Source organism: Chiloscyllium plagiosum, unplaced genomic scaffold (assembly GCF_037043375.1).
Source record: "Chiloscyllium plagiosum isolate Xiang-an unplaced genomic scaffold, Cpla_swu_hap1 HiC_scaffold_23, whole genome shotgun sequence".
Taxonomy (NCBI): Eukaryota; Metazoa; Chordata; class Chondrichthyes; order Orectolobiformes; family Hemiscylliidae; genus Chiloscyllium; species Chiloscyllium plagiosum.
Genome location: NW_028270161.1, coordinates 43225759 through 43248112, shown reverse-complemented (window position 1 = coordinate 43248112; position 22354 = coordinate 43225759). Strand labels below are relative to the sequence as shown.

At 42.6% G+C, this 22354-nt stretch overlaps 1 protein-coding gene across 1 annotated transcript in view; it reads left to right on the top strand.

Moving 5' to 3' along the window:
* LOC122561449 (uncharacterized) overlaps positions 1 to 14503 on the top strand; it is a 166630-nt gene extending 152127 nt beyond the window's left edge. Inside the window, exons 104-107 of the mRNA XM_087999300.1 lie at positions 5764 to 5874; positions 7537 to 7588; positions 8473 to 8578; positions 14111 to 14503. Of these exons, the coding sequence (XP_087855426.1) occupies positions 5764 to 5874; positions 7537 to 7588; positions 8473 to 8578; positions 14111 to 14279 (438 nt within the window). The 3' untranslated portion in view covers positions 14280 to 14503. The remainder of the gene's footprint in view (positions 1 to 5763; positions 5875 to 7536; positions 7589 to 8472; positions 8579 to 14110) is intronic.
* The last annotated feature ends 7851 nt before the right edge of the window (positions 14504 to 22354 follow it).

The following is a 22354-nucleotide window of genomic DNA, read 5'->3' as shown; positions in this document are numbered from 1 at the left end:
CCCTTTGTGATTGACATTGGCACGATTCACTCTATACTGACTTTAGCTTTGGTTCAAAGATATAAATTTCCCCTCTCTGGTAAGCATGTGCAAGTATCTGGTTTCATGGGTGAAAGTGCTGTTTAACCAATTACACAGCCACTCATTGTCCAGTTTGAGGGCCATAACTATTGTATCTCCTTCACTGTTTCTCAAACCCTCGGTGTCAACCTGTCAACCTGGCCAGACATGATTTACTCTGCCCTTTGTAGGTGGCAATTGTGTGCCTCGATAGGGGCATATCAATATCTGTTAGCCCACATGCCCACCCTTGCAACTTCCCCTTCTTCACTAATGATCAGTTGATTTTGATCCCTCTGACTTCACCTCTCCTTTAGATATTCCTGATATTCATGTCACTATTTGCTATGATCACACAGGCTGCTCCACTGAACTACAGAATGTGTATCAAGCAGCCCTCGGTAACCTCAGACTGTAACATTTATTTGCCTAACTGAGGAAATGGAAGAGTTCTGCCTTCCTTGCAGACTCCGGCGTCAATCAGGACTCCTGGCCCCTCATATTATGAGGCCTACAGAGCCAAATCCCTAGGATGTTTAGATGCGGCTCTGCACGAGCAAGCAGATCCTTTCTATATTAAACTTTCCCTCAGGGTTCCTTGGAGTATTTTCCCCAGCCTTTCTGCATGACTGGCATGCTGGCCCATCACGTCACCGATAAGCCTCCGACCTCAGAGGTTCCTCCAGACTTATGGGCAGTGTCCATACACAAAGGAGGACTCACTAATGTCCCCCCGATCCATATGAAAATGAAACCTGGTTTGCCCTTACCCTCGATTCCGCAATACCCCTTACATTAAGAAGCTGAGGAAGAAGTCTCTACCATGATTCAGTCTTTCCCTTGACAGGGAATTTTAGTTCCATGCCAATCACCTTGCAACACCCCAATCCTCCTGGTTCCAAAAATCGGAAGACCATCCCAATGGCACTTTGTCCAAGATCTCCATCAGATTGTGGAACCTTTGCATCCCATTGTCCCCAACCCAGCTACAATTCTTAGTAGCATCCCCCCTGAAACATATGCTTTCACCCTTGTTGACTTACAGCATGGCTTTTTGCGATTCCTCTCACCCCTGACTCGCAGTATTTGTTTGCCTTTGTGTTTAAAGGCAGCCAGTACACTTGGACACAGCTCCCAAAGGGCTTCATTCATTCTCCGGCTCTGTTTTTGCAGGCGTTACACTCCCAGTTGGTGACACTGATGCCCCCTGGGGGATCCACTATCATTCTGTACATGGATGATTTACTCCTTGCTAGCCCTGATTTGGTTAATAACCAACAGGACACTGTTTACCTCCTCATGCATCTCCATTCGTGGGGATATGTGGACCTACCCGCTAAGGTTCATAAAGGTCAAAGGCAAGTTAAATTTTTGAGTGTCCTGATCAGAACGACTGATTGTTTCCTTACTCAAGAATGCACTCATTCTATCTTACAAACTCCACCCCCATCTCACCCAAGTGGACGAGGGCCTCTTTAGGGCTGGTGAACCTTTGCAGGTCATGGCTTCCAAATGTTACAGCTCATACTAAAGAGCTTACTCCATGTTCCTCTCTAATGTGGCCCCTTAAGTTTCAGCTGTCCAACTGGGCGAAATAATCATTTTTTGCACTCAAGGATGTCTTGGCTACTGTCCCAGTGCTAGGGCACATAAAACCGATAGTTACATGATGGGAAAACTGGCCAATCTCTAGTTGTAATACAATACAAGTTAAGACTATAGCAAAGGTCAAAGTATTACTAACTTCAGCAGGACATGGTGCAGGGTAAGTCCACATAAATTTTTTAACCTCAGTAAACCTCATCAGAGTTTGATTAGTTGGCTCCACATAACGTCTGGAATATTAACTAAGGCCAAATAAGGACGTTCCACAAAATCCTCTGAGCCCCCAACAAGGATTAGATCAGGGGATGGCATAAGGACATAAGGTTTGGGAAGTCAATATGATGAATATCGGAAGTAATAACACAGATCATAATTCAATGCACCGCTCTAATGATGACAAACTGTGGCACCTGGTCATCAATTCAGCTTGAGGGTTGCTAACAGATCTAAGTGAATAATTGGCAGGGGTGGCAATGAAGGGAAGGTCTCCTCATCCACAGGTTGAAGAGAAATATTATGGAGAGTCTGATCAAGGGAGGCACATGGCTTTTCTACCACCAGGAGTTCAACACGGGACCTAGTGCGGGACGCAACAGGGTCAGCGGGAGCTGAATCAGAAATCGAAGGTAGGACTGGGGCCGTGGGGTGAACGGGGAGCATAAAACCCTCTTCTTTCACCATATCACATGAATTGGGAATCATCGGCATGCCAGAGCAATTAGCAGGATCCTCCTTTATTTGAACCTGCTGGGCTAGTCCTGCCGCTTGTTAGTTACAGCTGTTTGTTTTAGGTCTTGATGTTTCAAATCCCATATGGCACACTTGAATTTTGAAGTTTCACAATCTTAATCTTCAAAACTGATGTTTCGGGCAAAAACCCTTCATCAGGAAGAAGGGGCTCATTCCTGATGAAGGGCTTTTGCCGAAACATTGAATTTCCTGCTCCTTGGATGCTGCCTGGCCTGCTGTGCTTTTCCAGCACTACTCTAATCTTGACTCACATCTCCAGCATCTGCAGTACCCACTTTCGCCAAATGTCTTGACCTAATTTATTGTTTAATGCTATCAAGAAACAGTGTAAGTTATGTGCTTGTTCAGGATATGTGGAACACATATATGACAAAGGTGATTTACCCTCGGTCTTATCTAAGGCCTGTCCCAAAGTATAGTAATCAGATCTTTGTTATTCATGGTACCAAGAGCAACCAGAGTCCCTGGACCAAATCTGAAAGGTAAGGGTGCCTCTGAATTTAAAAACATAACTCAAAAAAAAACTACTGCGCTCACCTCCTGACTAACCAACAACTGGATCCCTGTCCACAACACTTCAATCACAGTCCACTGTAAAAATTTAGAACTTAGATTCGGAAACCGTCGCCTGCTAGTGACCTTTGCAAGGGACAAGGGGTTGCAGCAACCAGCCAAGGGAGAGAGAGAGAGACCAAGGTTAAAAAGCTTACCTTGTGGCTCCCATCCATCTCTAACCTCTGGGTTGTGGCTCGATCACACAGAGGGTGGTAGGTACTTGGAACGCGTTGCCAGCAGAGGTAGTAGAGGCAGGCACGGGAGATTCATTTAAGGTGCATCTGGACAGATGCATGAGTAGGTGGAGAGCAGGGGGATACAGATGCTTCGGAATTGGGCAATAGGTTTAGACAGTGGATTTGGATTGGCCAGACTTGGAGGGCCGAAGGGCCTGGGCTGTAAATTTTCTTTGTTCTTTGTTCTTTGATCACTTTTTCGGTTCCTCACAGAATTCACTTTAGCGTATTTGACTTTTGTTCACAGCCTTGGAAGAGAGACAGAGAGTTGCTTGCAGCACTCAGTTTCTCTCGCAATTTTGCACTTACAGAGAGAAAAGCAGAAATCTTTTACCTAAAACTTATCAATAGCTATCAATAATTATCACTAGAGATTCATCATCCATTAGAGCAGTGCGTTGAATTATGATCTGTGTTATTACTTCCGATGTTCATCATATTGACTTCCCATGCCTTGTGTCACTTATGCCATCCCCTGATCTAGTCCTTGTTGGGGGCTCAGATGGTTTTGTGGAATGTCCTTATTTAGCCTTAGTTAGTATTCCAGACGTTACGTGGAGCCAACTAATCAAACTCTGATGAGATTTACCAAGGTAAAAGAATTTAAATTTGCTGACCCTGGACCATGTCCTGTTGGGGTTAGTAAAGCTTTGAGCTGAAAATGTGTTGCTGGAACAACGCAGCAGGTCAGGCAGCATCCAGGGAAAAGAAGAATCGACGTTTCGGGCATAAGCCCTTCTTCAGGAATGTCAAAGGGCTTATGCCCGAAACGTCGATTCTCCTGTTCCCTGGATGCTGCCTGACCTCCAGCGCTGTTCCAGCAACGCATTTTCAGCTCTGATCTCCAGCATCTGCAGACCTCACTTTCTCCTTAGTAAAGCTTTGACCTTTGTTGTGTTGTGTTCCAACCAAGGGTTGGCCCATTTTCCCATCATGTAACTATCTGTTTCACACAGTTCCACTTCCCTGCATTTCCCCATGATCATATAAAAGTTTCCTTCTTCAAACATATATCCAAACCCCTTTCATAAATTGAATTTAATTTCAGTCACCTTTGAAGTCATGCATGTCAGATTTAATGAATTTATTGCAAGAAATATTTTCTCATACTCCCTTGTTCTGTATCTACTGGTTACTGACCTTTCGGGCAGTGAAAACAATGTTCTTACACCTCTTCTATCAAATCATTCGTATTGTTGTCATTCGTTCTTTATTATCACTTCTGTATGGATGCAATGCTGTTTCGCTGTGGGTGGATACAAATTGTGAACTTAATTAGCAATTAACTCTCAATCTGATTCCAGAATACCCTCATGTACATCTGTAATTTTTATAAGGCATCTGTGTTTATCTGTCAGTTTAGTCCGTTATGCAAAGGTCTCCTTCAATCCATTCTTTGCATCGCTATTTTCTTCTATCATTCCATATTGCAATAAAACCCTGTTTTTCTCATTTTTGACAATTGGTTTTAAAATTGCCTTTGCTTGCAGTAAAGTTACTTACAAAGGAACTGATCACAGTGTATTTGTTAAAGGTTTACCCAGCATTACTGAAGGCTGGACTTGCTGTTGATGCTTTGAACAATGCTTCAGTATCAATATTTTAAATTATAGCTGTCGCCGTGCAAATCCCTTCAATTTAAATGACTCACAGATTGAGAAACTGGCCGGTTAAATTCCTGTTTTGTGCTACGTTAACTTATTGTTACCCAAGCAAACAGAACAATGAATCAACTGGGATTATTCACATTGGAAATCCAAAGGTGGACAATTCCTAGTTGTCTCCAGTGATATGGTATTGTTGACATTTTCTGTTGCAATTCACTGCTTGGATCACACACAAAGAATTATCACTTTCACAATGCCCTTAAAACAGTTAAAGATGAACTTTAGAATAGATGAGCCATACACTATGTATGCTTAACCCTGCCAGCTAGTTCCCATGATTATATGTCTTTCATATCCGTGACTGATTTTTGGAACAAAGGGAAATTGTTTTCAAAGATTGGCATCATTTGTCAGGATGTGTTGAATCAAATAACCTTACTAATATTTGATTTCCATAAAAAATATGAGTTGAAATAAATGCAAGATTTTTCTCTTCCCTTCTGCCAAATTTTTAGATTCCACTCTTTTAGATTGTGCCATTATTTACTATCAGGTGCTATCCTCCAGTGCAGCTCAGCTCTGGTCATCATAGCAGTGTGAGCACTGACACTAAGTTGTTGCAAGGTGTACAACAAACAGTGTGAGGGATTCTACCTGAGATATCAGATGGTACCTGACATCCACATGATTAGTCTGGCAAGAGTTGCTCAATCAAAATCTGAACTAGGAATCTTAGCTGATTATGTCAGCCCAATCCTGTGCCATTGAGAGAAATTGCAACAGTCCAAATGTTCTGCCACTTGGAGTTGCTTGTCTTAATAGACTCTCATGATTTTCCTGGATGACATGATTTAACCACTCACTGCCATAACCAGCTGAACCACTTGGGAGAGATTCCTAACTTCTTTGTTTTAACATTACATTAACATTTCTATATGTTCTCATTACAGGAAGGTGACCATTGGTCTCATCCCAATGATACATGCATCCATTACAGATGTGTAGGAGGTGCAGTAACAGAGACACAAATAACATGTTCATCTCGTCCAGACTGTGATGACGTTAGTACAAACCCTGTACTTGGCCTTTTGGTTGCCATGACGTGTTTTAATACTTAAATATTCATTTGTTTTTCTATTACTCTAATATGTGTAATGAACTGAGCAACAGTTAATATTCTTAAAATTATTGTAATAAGAGAAATGACCTAAATTAGACGAAAACTCATTCTGCACTTTATGAAGAGCACTATTCAAAATCATAGTTAATATCAAATGAAACATTATTGAATGTTGGACGACATGCCAAATTTTACTCTTACAAAATTTGAATGATGCAAAATATCATCAAGCTTTTCTTCCATCTCAGTAACCAACATTTTAATTCAGGCTGGATAGGTGCAGAAATACCCCTTCTTCTGTTTGTACCCCGATTCTGGTTAAGCAATCTTCAAGATAGTTTTTCATGAGTTTTGGGTCCACAATACACAACTGTCCTAAATTCCTCTCAGGTACAGTAAAGAATATTGTGAATTTGGCATTATGGAAGTTGTTAGGACAGAATAGGGAGAGCTTCACTCTACTTCTGAATATGCCTGTTTGACCTGGGTGAGTTCCTTGCTATGTGTAGCTCACTCTGAGTGAAGGATAGTCTCCTGTCTCTGACAATTAATACGATTGAAGTAAGTTGAGTTCATTCATTTCAATTCTGGTCATATGGTCTCCAATACCAAATCAAAACCACACAATACTCCTCAAAGACGTACATTGTTGTTGTCCATCACAATACTGAAGATCAACAAAATAGAAAGAATTCAAAAGACAGAGGTTATGCCACAATGGTCATCTGTCAAAGTGAGCAAGGAGTCTTCATGGCTGTCTTTGGCCCAAAACCATCCATCTTGATGTAAAATTGATCAAAATACACATTCAGAGTCATTTACAAAAGATCTCCAATGAGCTAAAATTATTATAGAGTTATAGAATCCTTATAGCGTGGAAACAGGCCCTTCAGCTCAACAAGTCCACACCGACCCACCAAAGAGTAACCTGCCCAAACCCATTCCCCCTACTCTGTTACTCTACATTTACCTCGAACTGATATACCCAACCAACATATCCTTGAACACTATGGGCAATTTTAGCATCACCAATTTATCTAACCTGCACATCTTTGGATTATGGGAGGAAACCCACACAGATACAGGGAGAATGTGTAAACTCCACACAGACAGCCACCCGAGGCTAGGACCAAATCTGGGTCCCTGGTACATTGAGGCAGCAGTGCTAACCACTGAGCCACCGTACCACTGTTTGAAAGAAGGAGAAAATAGCAAGGAAATTATAAAGTGCTCTCATAAATTTATGTTGATTGTCAAGAATGACAGAAATAACTGCTGTGTTCAAAGTTAACTGTGTTAAATTTGTAGCCCATGACAACATTTAGGCAAACAATTCTAAGCACTGTTACTCACCCTGTTCCCATATCTGATCAATGTCCTAGTATTGGTTAGCATATTTGAAACAAATATTCCTATATTTACTGTGGAAGTAAATATGTCTAACAAAATAAAATGATTCATTTCAGGAGCACATTGGAAAATGTAACCACAGTTTATTTTCATTATCTGCATTATTTGTTCATGCATCACTCTCAATGCTGGCAACATTTCTAGAACAAATGATCTTAAAACAATGACAATTGATTTTTTTTTCTATATTTAGGCTGACAAAAAATGGGACAAATATCGATGCTGCTATTCCTGTCCTGACAGATGTAAGTGTGACATTTTATGTATTGCTATCAATCCGAACAGCTTATTCTTCTCTGTAATGTCTCTAACAACTTTAAATTGTTGTGATTGTGGGTTTCATCATCTTTGTTCATTATGGATTCCTATCTTACAAAAATGACTGTTTCAGAAAAAGAAGTGAATTTGGCTACAAATTGCGTTATGGTGTGTGACATCATGAAGGATATTTACAATCTGTGTGCTTTTTTTCTATATCAACACTTACTGAGACAGTGAATGTGACTGACAGGTTTCTGCCCAACTTTGAACTTGTGAGGTCTGTGCTTCAGCTTTCCAACAGTTCAGATGCTATTGAACTAACTGCTCCAATGCATGATCAGCAAAGTATTTAAGCAAAATAAAAACACTTGGACAATTCAGTGCAGCTCATTTTTTTTAAAAAAAAGGCATTTTGACCTCCCAGCATTTGTCTGTGATTTTGCACACCATTTTACACCAGATCCACATTGCGTTAAGCAAATGAGCTGACCGTATGCATTAAAGGGATGTCAGCAGTACATCACCTGGCAGAACTCTTAACTGACATTTTAACCTCTGGACAGACCCAGTGGGAAATTGAGATCACGCCACTAACAATTGTGCAAAGATTTTCTATATCAATTAACAGGTCCATGATTTTTCAATTATGACCTTTTACAGATGTTGAGTTCAGCTTATTTTGTATGAAGAAATTCTAATTAAACTTCCATCTGCTAATATGTCTTGCCAATTACTTCAAGATTATACTCAGATGAAGAAAGCTTGTTGCCCCCTCCATTTTTATGTCCATTCGATCTATCTGTACTCGTCACATGTGATGCAACTTAAAATAGTTGAGAAAATAACTTGATTCCTCTAACCTCCACAGTGAGACAATGCAAGGTGAAACGTAAAATGATTAGCATCGGAGAAGGTCAATGTTCAGCGACCGTTGAGGTGAAAGCATGTGAAGGATATTGTAACTCATTTGCCATGTAAGTACCTTTATTTAATATTTTGATCCTTAAAACAGAATGGTGAATAATCAGAAGCCTGAAATGTACAGCAGGTCAATGAGCACTCTTGTAGTGAAGGGACACAGAATAGTTTGGACTTGTAGCCTTTCAGGAGATGGGTAGCACATTAAGAGAAATAAAAAAATGGGGAAAGCATAAGACAAATGAACTGAGGGATGGGATGATTGTTAGACTCTGTTGTCAATTCCAATAGTTAACCAATAGAAAGAATCAAGTTGCTAAAGCACAAAGCAGGTTTCTGCTTTTTTCTGTAATTCTTCTTTTGATGATATTTTTTGTCTGTGCACCATGTACAGGGACAATGCCAGAGATGATTAACTTTTCTTTTCAGTAACTTTATATAATCCAATCATGAGTCTCTGAAGAGTCTCTGGCTTGTAATCTCTTGGCTCATATCTGTGTAGAGAAACCTACTGGCTTTTTCATTTCCTTGCTGATTATAATTGGGAATTTCTTTTCTTCCATCAAGTGGCATAACCACTTACCCAGTGATGGAGGTGGGGGATGGAGGGGCCAGGAAGATGACTTAGAGTCTTAGAGTCATAGAATTGTACCTCACAGAAACAGACTCTTTGGTCCAACTCATCTATACCAACCAGATATCCTATCCTAATCTAGTGCAATTTCCCAGCACTTGGCCCATATCCCTCCAAACCTTTCCTATTCATATACCCATCCAAATGCTTTTTAAATGCTGTAATTGTATCATTACTTCACTCGGGCAGCACATTCCATACACGCACCACCCTCTGTGTGAAAACGTTGCCCGGTAGGTCCCTTTTATATCTTTCTCCTCTCACCCTAAACTTATGCCCTCTAGTTCTGGACTCCCCGACCCCAGGGAAAAGACCCTGTCTATTTACCCTATCCATGCCCCTCATAATTTTGTAAACCTCTATAAGGTCATCTCTCAACCTCCAACGCTCCACTGAAAACAGCTCCAGCCTATTCATCCTCTCCCTATAGCTCAAATCCTCCAACCATGGTAACATTCTTGCAAATCTTATCTGAACCCTTTCAAGTTTCACAACATCCTTCCGATAGAATGGAGACCAGATTTGCACACAATATTCCAAAAGTGACCTAACCAATGTCCTGTACAGTTGCAACATGACCTCCCAACTCTTATGCTCAATGCTCTGACCAAGAAAGGAAAGCATACTAAATGCCTTCTTCACTATTTTATCAAATGTGACTCTACTTTCAAGGAGCTATGAACCTGCACTCCAACGTCTCTTTGTTCAGCCTTTACCATTCAGTGTAAAAGTCCTGCTCTGATTTGTTTTTCAAAAATATAACACCTCACATTTATCTAAGTTAAACTCCATCTGCCACTCCTCAGCCTATTGGCCCACCTGATCACGATCCTATTGTATTCTGAAGTAACCTTCTTGACTGTCCATTCCACCTCCAAAATTGGTGTCATCTGCAAACTTACTAACTATAACTCCTATGTTAATATCCAAATAATTTATATAAATAACAATTAGCAGTGGACCCAGCACCGATCTTTAAGGCACACCACTGGTCACAGCTTCCAGTCTGAAAAACAACCCTCCACCACCACCCTCTGTCTTCTACCTTTGAGCCAGTTCTGTATCCAAATGGCTAGTTCTCCCTGTATTCTATGAGATCTAATCTTGCTAACCAGTATCCCATGGGGAAACTTGTCGAACGCCTTACTGAAGTCTATGTAGAACATGTCCATCAATCTGCCCTCATCAACCTTCTTTGTTACCTCTTCAAAAAACTCAATCAAGTTTGTAAGACATGATTTCCTCAGCACAAAGTCATGTTGACTATCCCTAATCAGTCCTTGCCTTTCCAAATACATGTACATCCTGTCCCTCAGGATTCCCTCCAACAACTTGCCCATCACCAATGTTGGGTTCACCGGTCTATAGTTCCCTGGCTTGTCCATACCACCCTTCTTAAACAGTGGCACCTCATTAGCCAACCTTCAGTCTTCTGGCACCTCACCTGTGACTATTGATGATACAAATATCTCAGCAAGAGACGCTGAGCAATCACTTCTCTAGCTTCCCGCAGAGTTCTCGGGTACACCTGATCAGGTCCTGGGGATTTATCCACTTTTATGCGTTTTTAGGCATCCAGCACTCCTCTGTGTAATGGACATTTTTCAAGACGTCACCATCTACTTCTCCATGTTTTATATCTTCCATGTCCTTCTCCACAGTAAACACCGTGCAAAATACTTGAATAATATTTCCCCCATCTTCTGCGGTCCCACACATAAGCTGCCGTGCTAATCTTTGAGGGGCCCTATTCTCTCTCTAGTTACTCTTTTGTCCTTAATATATTCATAAGATCCCTTTGGACTCTCTTTATCCCTATTTGCCAAAGCTAACTCATATCCCTTTTTGCCCTCCTACTGCCATTACACTCTTCTAAGGATTCACTCAATCTCTGCTCTCTATACCTGATCTATGCTTCCTTATTTTTCTTAACCAAACCCTCAGTTTCTCCAGTCATCCAGCATTCCCTCCACCTACTAGCCTTTCCTTTCACCTTAACAGGAATATATTGCCTCTGGACTAACATTGTCTCATTTTTGAAGGCTTCCCATTTTCCAGTATCCCCATTACCTGCAGACATCTACCCCCAATCAGCTTTTGAACATTTTTGCCTAATATCATCAAAATTAGATCCAGTCTATCCTTTTCTATCATTATTTTAAATCTAATAGAATTATAGTCGCTGGCCCCAGAGTGCTCCCCCACTGACACTTCAGTCATCTGCTCTGCCTTATTTCCCAAGAGTAGGTCAAGTTTTGCACCTTCTCTAGTAGGTACATCCACAAACTGAATCAGAAAATTTTCTTGTACACACTCAACAAATTCCTCTCCATCTAAACCCTTAACACTGTGGCAGTCCCAGTCTATGTTTGGAACATTAAAATCCCCCACCATAACCACCTTATTATTCTTACAGATAACTGAGATCTCCTTACAAATTTGTTTGTCAGTTTCCTGCTGACTATTGGGGTGTCTACAATACAATCCCAATAAGGTGATCATCCCTTTCTTATTTCTCAGTTCCACCCAAATAACTTCCCTGGATGAAAACTGGAAATATCCTCCCTCAGCACAGCTGTAACACTATCCCTTATCAAAACGCCATTCCCCCTCCTCTCTTACCTCCCCCTTTCTATCTTTCCTGTAGCATTTGTATCCTGGAACATTAAGCTGCCAGTCCTGCCCATCCCTGAGCCATATTTCTGTAATTGCTATGATATCCTAGTCCCATGCTCCTAACCATGTCCTGAGTTCATTCGTCTTCCCTTTTAGGCCACTTGTATTGAGTATATGCAGTTTGATTTATCAGTCCTCCCTTGTTCTCTTTGATCCTTCCTGCCCTGACTGTTTGACTTGCTCCTTTTCCCAATTTTACCACTGTCAGATTGATCTTTTTCCTCACTATTTCCCTCAGTCCCACTCTCCAATTTACTAGTTAAAATCCTTCTGAGCAGCTCTAGCAAATATCCCTGCCAATATACTAGTCCCCTTTCAATTTAGGCGCAATCTGTCCTTCTTGTACAAGTCAATTCTACCCCAGAAGAGATTTCAATGATCCAAAAATGTGAATTCTTCTCCCATGCACTAACTCGTCAGCCATGCATTAATCTGCTCTATCCCCACTAGCTCGTAACACCGGGAGTAATCCAGATATTACTACTGCTGAGGATTTCCTTTTTAAATTCCTGAAAATGTGTTGCTGGAAAAGCGCAGCAGGTCAGGCAGCATCCAGGGAACAGGAGAATCGACGTTTCGGGCATAAGCCCGTCGATTCTCCTGTTCCCTGGATGCTGCCTGACCTGCTGCGCTTTTCCAGCAACACATTTTCAGCTCTGATCTCCAGCATCTGCAGACCTCACTTTCTCCTTTTTAAATTCCTGCCTAACTTTCTGTATTGTCCCTTCAGGATCTCATCCTTTTCCCTTCCTCTGTCATTAGTTCCAATGTGTACAATGATCTCCTGCCGGCCCCTCTCCCCATTGAGAACATTTTGCATCCTCTCTGAGATATCCTTGACCCTGGTACCAGGGAGGCAACACCCCATTCTGACTTTTTGCTGCTGCCACAGAAACATCTGTCTGTGGCTCTGACCAGAGTCCCCTGTCACAATCGATCACTTGGAATCTGATATACCCCTCATTACATCAGAGCCAATCTCAATATCAGAAATGTGGCTGTTCATGCTACATTCCCCTGAGTGTCTATCACCCCCTACATTTTCTGAAACAGTGCACTTGTTTGAGATGGGGATAGTCACAGGAGATTCCTGCACTACCTGCCTCCCCTCCCACCTTTCCAGGCTGTAACCCATCTACTTGATTCTATATGCATTTTTCTCTTCCTTCCTAGAACTGTCATCCATTACACCTTCTAGCTCCTGTACATTCCTTATTGCATCTAACTGCTGCTTTGACCGATCCACATAATCTGATAGGATTCACAACCTATCCTGCAGACATAATCATCTAAAGCTTGGAAAGTCTCCCTAAACTCCCATATCAAACAAGAAGAATACGTCACTCTACTAAAAGCCATCTTTCCTCCTTCACAATCAACAGACCCAGAAAATAGCACCGTCTTATTGCTCTAAAACACACTGCTCCAGGCTAACTTAGTACTGATGACTTATTTTTTAAAATGTAATCAAGAGATGAATCGCAATAAAAGGTATCATCAAGAAAGAACCCACGCTACTCACTATTGTAGATTTACGACAATGTTGCACTTATAAACCATATATCTCTCTGTTCCTGTGCTGTGAGCTCTCCCACACAGGTTCCTCCGAGGTCAGCTGTGAACTTCGCTGTTTGTTCATTTTTCCTCGACGCACTCCGATATCCAGAGACACCCGAATTCAAACAGTAAAGGCAGTAACTGTGCAGATTCACTGCTGTGTCAGACAGCAATGAAGGTTTCTTTCTCTGACCATGTAGTTACTGCCTTTGCTGTCTTCTTCCTTTTTAAAGTGCCATTGCTTTGATCTTTTGTGCCCCAAAGCTCCAAAACAATGCAACATCATATGAAACATTAATTGCTGCTCCTGGAATTCAAGGAAATCACGTCCAACACCTAAAATACCTCAAAAAAGGAGCAGCTCTTACAGCCACAATCTCTATGCTTCATGCCTGTTATACCCAATGCATTACCTAACTGTGGGATGGATGGGTGTTAATGGTTTTATGATTTTGTGAGTCTTATAATTATCATCCAATGACAGTGCTAGCCATCAAATTTGGTAGGTAGTTATAAGCTCAGTTTATTCAATTGAGCGCTTTGAATTTCTATTATTTTGAGAAATTTTAATGTGCTCCTTACTACAATTTATATTATTTTTTTTTGTTTCTCTTGTGTTTCTCACAGGGTAACTACTTTGACACCATCATGGTTTCATAGCTTTGTGAATAAAATGGGTAATATAATAAGATTTGACTTGCATGATCTTGTTGTTTTTCAGATATGATCACAAAACAAATGGCATGAAACAAACATGTGAGTGCTGCCAGGAGGAAAATACTGAGGAAAAACAAATAACTCTGCAATGCTCCTTTGGAGGATCTCAAACATACACCTACATTTCTGCCAAATCATGCAGATGCAAAATCTGCGAAGGTGAAAACGCTTAACGTTGTGATCTCAAAGCCTTACAACTGGATATAATTTGTGCAACAAATGTAGATGTTAAAATCTGAAACATTTTTCTTCATAATTTCTATTTGCTTGGTTTTACTTGGTAATGAGATAATGTTGTGAATTTGATTTCCTCCCAATTGCTCCCTTTAAAATGTGGAAACCTTTCACTTTATTGTTTGACAGCAAATTTAAATCAATAAAACATTTTCTGCATGAATGAATATTGCAATTTGTGCATTAATCTCTCATTACTTTAACTGCAAATGTACTTGCAAGAAATATTTAATAAGTTTGCAATTTCAATCCCCACTCTGTTTTCAGGTAACACACCAGCAGTGGGGGGATTAATGTATTTATTCTAGATTCCAAGATACTGTCCATTGATTTCTCTCTCAGTGTCCCGGTGAAGTCAATATTCCTTATAGTGAGAGATCAGAGTTGCTGAAAAAACTGAAACCATTAAACCAATCTTTCCTGTCTCAAAGCAAGCTATCCAGATAATTGCAGATTTAAAACACCTGCAACTCCACCTCAAAGTCTACTTGTTGTTCAATGAACAGTTGGGGGAGAAAGTGAGGTCTGCAGATGCTGGAGATCAAAGTTGAAACTTTATTGCTGGAACAGCACAGCAGGTCAGGCAGCATCCAGGGAACAGGAGATTCGACGTTTCGGGCACAGGCCCTTCTTCAGGAATGAGCAGAGAGTGTTCAGCAGGAGAAGATAAAAGGTAGGGAGGAGGGACTTGGAGGAGGGGCGTTGGAAATTTGATAGGTGGAAAGAGGTCAAGGTGAGGGTGATAGGTCGGAGTAGGATGGAGGCGGAGAGGTCAAGAAGAAGACTGCAGGTCAGGAAGGCGGTGCCGGGCTGGAGGGATCCGGCTGAGACAAGGTGGGGGGAGGGGGGATGAAGAAACTGGTGAAGTCCAAGTTCATCCCCTGCGGTTGGAGGGTTCCCAGTCGGAAGATAAGACGCTCCTCCTCCGACCGTCGGGTTGTTGTGGTTTGGCGGTGGATGAGTCCAATGACCTGCATATCCTCGGTGGAGTGGGAGGGGGAGTTGAAATGCTGTGCTACAGGTTGGTTGGGTTGGTTCGTCCGGGTGGCCCAGAGGTGCTCTCTGAATCGCTCCGCAAGTAGGCGGCCTGTCTCCCCAATATAGAGGAGGCCACACCGGCTGCAGCGGATGCAGTAGATGATGTGGGTGGAGGTGCAGGTGAATCTGTGGCGGATATGGAAGTTTCTTTTGGGGCCTTGGAGAGAAGTGAGGGGGGAGGTGTGGGCGCAAGTGTTGCACCTCCTGCGGTTGCAAGGGAAGGTGCCGGGAGTGGAGGTTGGGTCGGTGGGGGGTGTGGATCTGACAAGGGAGTCGCGGAGGGAGTGGTCTCTACGGAAAGCTGATAGGGGAGGGGAGGGAAATATATCCTTGGTGCTGGGGTCTGTTTGGAGGTGGCGGAAGTGACGGCGGATGATGCGCTGTACATGGAGATTGGTGGGGTGGTAGGTGAGGACCAGTGGGGTTCTGTCCTGGTGGCGGTTGGAGGGGCGGGGCTCAAGGGCGGAGGAGCGGGAAGTGGAGGAGATGCGGTGGAGGGCACCGTCGACCACGTCGGGGGGGAAATTGCGGTCCTTGAAGAAGGAGGCCATCTGTGTTGTACGTATTTTGAACTGGTCCTCCTGGGAGCAGATGCGGCGGAGACGAAGGAATTGGGAGAATGGGATGGCGTTTTTACAGGGGGCAGGATGGGAGGAGGTGTAGTCCAGGTAGCTGTGGGAGTCGGTTGGTTTGTAGTAGATGTCCGTGTTGATTCGGTCGCCTGAGATCGCCTGAGATGAACAGTTGATCCATTTTTACCTGCTGTCTTTTGTCTAACCATCTCCACCCACCCATGTTCCAAAGTCTAAACTGCAAGTGACGTTACAATACTAAATTTACCAACAAATTAAATGCAGAAAGTCAGATAAAATGAGACAGAAAATAGTTGCAAGGAGACAGAGGGCTACATCAAATGAATGCTTACATAGGGTCCTCTATGCTGTATAGACCATATCATTTTATTTTCTGTACTATTTATGTACTGAAATGGAAAAAACACTGTTGTAAAACCAAGGATTGTGGAAGGAGTTGTTCGACTTTTAAAAACAAGTTACTGAAACTTGTTGTGTGTGGTGTTTACTGCAATGATTGTGATGAAGCCAGTCAGCTGGAAAGCATAGAATATGAACTCATTCATTGTGGCTATTAGTCTGAGCCAATCAAGGAGCACTGGCTGCTAAGAGTATAAACAGGAGTGTCAGAGGTTCTGCTCACTCTGAGAGCTGGCTCTGAGGAAGTTGGATCAGTGTCAAGGACTTTCTGCACGTAAACAAAGGGTGACTTGGTGCCAGTGGACCAGCCTCTGTGTAGCTTTTTTTCAGTGGTGACAAGAGAAAAGCATGTTCCTGAAGAAATTCACTTGCAACAGTCATCTTTGAGTTGGGCTAACCATTTCTAGCATCATGTCATTATTTGGGAATCTTGACACATTAGATCCTGCTGTCAAAGACTGGGCCCAGGGTGTGGAAAAAAACCATTATTTTTGCTGGGAAATTACATTGGGGCAGATGGAAAGCTATGAGCAATTCTCCTGAGAGCTTGTGGACCCACAGCATTTTCAATTATCAGGAACTGAACTTTAACTGAGGCACCAGATACTAAAATCCTTCAAGAGTTGATAGTTTTGATTAAGGATTATTATGATCCTAAGCCTCCTCTAATTCTGAGATGCTATCAGTTTAACTCTGCAATTCAAGAACCAGGAAAATCCATACTGGGATTTTTAACTAGATTAAGATGATTGGCAGAGGCATGTGACTTTAGTTTAGTCCTTAAGATGCTGAGAGACCATTTAGTACACGAGATCAATGATATAACCATGCAAAATCACTCACTAGCTGAAGTTCAACTGGCCTTCAAACAGGCGCTATAACTGGCTTTATCATCAGAAAATGCAGCAAATGGAACGTATGAGTTGCAGAGTATTCTGATTGAAGTGGACACCCTCACCAGACCAACTGTAATTGGGGAACATCACTTGAGTGAAGGCAATTGTACAGCCTCACTCAGGACATAGACTGAAAGGACTCTAGGTCGGATTACAGCAAAATAAACCAAAAGAAAGCCAAGCCTCGGCCAAATGGATAAAAGTTTCTTCGGGATCCAGGCCTGACAGCCATTGCAGTCGCTGCAAGTTGCAGACTTGAGACAGCAAAAGAGTCCCACGGAAGCTAAATTTAATCAGAGAACTCAAAGGCTGGTAACCAGGAGAGTGCACAACTTGGAAAACCCAGATTTGGAAACTAAATTGCTTAGCAGCATCCAAATCAGAACCACGCAAAATAAACATCCATTTAAATGGTCATCCACTTCCCATAGAGGTCGATACCAGCACGGTAAGTTCAGTGATCGCAGAACCTGTCTTTAACAAATTTGGCTCTGGACTCCAACCCTTAAGTTTGTGCAAGACCTTTGCTAAACTGAGAACTTATAATGGAGAACCTTTACAGATTAAGGGTACAACTTCTATTTTAAACTCTTACGAAAAGCAGCTGGTTCAGTTACCACTGATTGCAGTGAAAGGTTCAGGTCCAAGCTTGATAGGACGAAATTGGTTGAGAAAGATTCACCGAGATTGGCTCAACATTTTTTGGTAAGAAAACGATTGCCTGAGTGAAGTCGTCATTAACTCCCCGGAAGTGTTTCAGGATGGTCTAGGGGACATCAAAGGAGTGAAAGCCAATTTGCATCTTGACCAGGTAGCAACTCCGTGATTTTGTCATTCTGCCCAGTGTCATTTACCTTTTGGGCAAGCGTGGAGGAAGAAATCAGGAGGCTGGGAAGCAAAGGAATCATCAAAGCAGTCCAGTTTGTGAAATGGGCAGCATTGGTCATACTGAATGTGAAACCTGATGGATTGGTTCACCTTTGTGGGGATTTTAAACAAGGAATAAACTTCTTCACAGCTGGATAAATATCTAATATCATGATTAGAACCACCCAATGCCTGGAGAAAGAATGCCTCATCTTCCACTTTTGGACCCTGCAACCCCACGGGATTAATGGGGATTTCGCCAGTTTCCTCATTTCCCCTCCCCCATCTTATCCAAGTTCAAAGCAACACTGCCCTCTTGACCTGTCCATCGTCTTGCCCATCTATCTGCTCCACTCTCCTCTCCAACCTATCACCTTCTTCCCCCCTCTTCATCTACCTATTACATTCTCAGCTACTTTCCCCTCGCCCCACCCCCCCCCCTCCCATTTATCTCTCAGTGCCCCCGGTCAACAAGTCTCATTCCTGATGAAGGGCTTATGCCCAGAACGCTGATTCTCCTGCTCCTCAGATGCTGCCTGACCTAGCAGGAGTTAGTGGTCAATTAGTTATTATAACAAATTTACATCCATTAAGATATTGATGGACCTGCTGTCGTTTTCCAGCGCCATGCTCTCGATTGTGATCTGCAGTCCTCACTTTCTTCATAGAGATTTCTAAGCAAAGCTGACAAAGGGCTGATCTTCACATGACCTATGCATACTTGCAACTGTAGTTAGATGAGGATTCTCAGAAGTACGCTACAATTAGTACCCACAAAGGTTTGAACCAACCTTGAGACACCATTAAGGTATTGTCAGGGATTTCTCATGGACAATGGAAAACATTTTACAGGGTCTACACCAGATTACCATTTATCTAGATGATGTGCTAATAACAGAGAAGACCAATTAGAAGTACTAAGAGAAATTGGAAATAATTCTTAGAGGTTTCTCCCAGGCAGGCACCTGCCTTAGAAGGGAAGAACTTCTGTTCCAGGCACCCGAAGTGACATACTTGGGCTACAGAGTTGACAAGGCCAGGTTACACCCTTCGGATGATAAAGTGAGGGCGATCAAAGGTGCCCTGATTCCCACATTTGTACCAGAGCTTATTCTTTCCTTGGGCTAGTGAAGTCTTATGGAAAATTCATACATTACCTGGCCTCTATCCTGGCACCTTTACATCAACTCCTGAAAAAAGGTTAACCTTGGAAATGGTCACCTCGCCAAGCAATAGCTTTCATAGAAGTGCGGAAATAGTGATCATCCTCTCAGGTCTTGGCAACTATGATGCCAAGCCAGATCTGGTATTAACATGCAATGCCTCCCCATATACCATTGGGGTAGAGTTAGCTCATAAGTGGCCCAATGGAGAAGAATGCCCAATAGCGTATGCATCCAGGACTTCAGCTAATGCAGAATGTAAATAAGCCAAGATAAAGAAAGAAGGTTTGGTTCTCATATTTGGTGTCAGGAATATCTTTACGGATGTAAATCTGTAATAATAACTAATTGACCACAAACTCTTGTTAGGTCTACTTATAGAGGACAAGGCAGTACTATCCATAGCTTCAGGCTAAATTTAGCAGTGGGTTCTAATACTAAGTGTGTATATTTAGAAGTGGAACAACATCCAGGAGGCTAAGGATGCATTGAGCCACCTCCCACTGGCAGATACGTCACAGGTTTTTTTACACTGGAAGAGTCCAGAATGGTTTTACATTTTTTGGAAACACTTCTAGTCACAGCTAACAATATCAGACTTTGGATGAAGAAAGATCCAGTCCTGGCAAAACTGAAACAGCTGGGAAAACCAAAGGGCTGTTACAACTAGAACTGAAAGTCTTTTGGACTCAGAGAGACCAGATCACAGTCGAGGATGGTATATTATTATTGGAAGCAAGAGTGATGGTCCCGAGCAAACGTTACAGCCAGATACTGCCTGGACTTTATCAGGGTCATCCAGAGGTTTCCAAAATGAAGATGTTGATGAGAAGTTATGTCTGTGGCCAGGATTGGATACAGACATAGCTCTGTTGGTGGAGCAGTGTCCACAGTGTCACTTAGGAAAAAGATTACCAGCATCAACTCCCACACAGTTGTGGGAATGGCTGGGTAATCCCTGGACTCAATTACACATCCACTATCACAGTCCTTTCATGGGCTCAATGTTCTTAGTCATTGTGGTAACCCACTCAAAGTGGTTGAATGTGTGTACAGCTCATTCATCAAACATGGGAACAATGATAGAAAAGCTGCAAGTATCTTTTGCAATACACGAACTCCGGGAAATGTTAATTAAAGATAACAGGGCATTGTCAGGGAATTTGAGTATTACCTAAAATTGAATGGTATTCATCATAGAAGGACAGCTCCATACCATCAATCATCTAATAGTTTGGCAGAAAGAGCAGTCCAAACTTTGAATGCAGGTTTAGAGAAACAACCTACAGCTTTACTCAATACTAAACTGTCCCAATTCCTGTTTAAATTACAGGAGCACCCCTCATGCAACTACAGGAATAAGTCCAACAGAGTTGCTAATGAAGGAGAAGAGTCTGTAGCAGGTTAAATTTGACCTTTCCATACCTGGGAAGGGAGGGTGAAATGGCAACAGAAATGCAAATACCAGAAGCAAGATTCTGCTGAGCCACAGAGACATTTACTTCAGGGGATGAAGTTCGGTGTAGGAACCACAGGAATAGCCCTGCATGGGTAAGAGGCACGGTCGATATAAGGTCAGGTTCAGTGATGTATAAAGTCTGGGTAGTGCAATAGTTTTGTTCAAGCATGTGGACCATATGAAAGATGCAAGCTCACAAGCACTGCGGGACAAAATGTATCCAGCTGCTTGACCTCTTTTCCAACTAATCCAGACCTGTGGGCTTTCCCTCTCTGTTAGGTATTGAAGCGACCTTGGAATCTGAGATGGACATGGAGGATGTTGCCGCATGAACAGGAGATTGAATTTCTTCCAAGACACTCCAGGTGCAAGAGCTGAGCTAATACATGCTGCCCGTATTAGAGGAAAGTTGGAGGAACCTGACCCAGTGTTAAAACTCCCCATGAGGAAATTCAAAAAAAAACAGCTCCTGTCTTTGGACTCAGAAAGCGAGGGATGTAGTGATTGTAACAAGGCCAGCTAGGTGGACCTCACAGAATGTGAGTGGCTGTTAATCTGATCCAATCGGGGGGCTCCAACTGACAGATTAAAAAGGGAGTGTCGTGGGTGTTGCTGAATGTCCCATCACTGAATTGGGGCTCTGAGGGCAGCTGGTGGGATTTGGCATATTCCCGGTCACCTCCAGCACAGGGAGGGAGGTGAGCGCTGTCCCATATCATTGTCTGGCTAAAGGAGTTGGTGGGCTGTTTAAACCAGAACTTCTGTCTCTCCAAGAGTGTTGAGAGATTTCCCAAGGCCACCTGCTGAGTAAGAGTGTGTGTTTAACAATGAGAAATAATGGCAGGGTTACAGCAGAAGGGAGCAGTGAATCCCAACATTATCTCTCCCACGATACAGTTTGTGCAGGGGTAATTGTTGTTTTGAAAATTCTGTCTTCTGGATATTCTGGTGCTAAGAATGAACAGCGGTTGCTTGGCCTGAGAAAGAGGAGAGGAATACACAGCAGCCACGACATACTGCAAACCAGGCAGCCGCTAGCGACTGTGCCTCACCGGGTTGAATAGCTTGCCAGTGCTTTCTGTTGATGAAAAGAGGCATTGTTGTCTCCCGAAGTCATGGGAGATGGACCCTGCCAACCTGAATGAGCGGCTGTCAGGGACAAGCAGAAAACGTTTTAAAATACATAAACATGCAAACATGAAAAAAAATAAAAAAATAAAAAGGGAGTGTCAGAAGTTATGCTCACTCTGAGACCTGGCTCTGAGGAAGCTGGATCAGTGTGAAGGACTCTCCGCATCGAAATAAAGGTTGATTTGGTGATAGGAGTTATTTCATTTACATTGCTGCTTCAGTCAATCAGTAGGGGTGGGGGCAAGCTGTTTGTAGATGACCTGGCACCTGGTGAATGCAGAGTAAGACCTAGCCAGCAACAAGCAGCTGATTAGTTTGTATAATTGTGAACAGTCATGGATATCAAAGGTCATCACTCTGACAACAGCCTTCCGATTGGTTCCTGGATAGTTCAACCTGCTGGTGGGCGTGAAAGATGCTGGAAGGGTAGGGAGGCTATCTCCCCCTCTGCAATAAAATACATGAAGC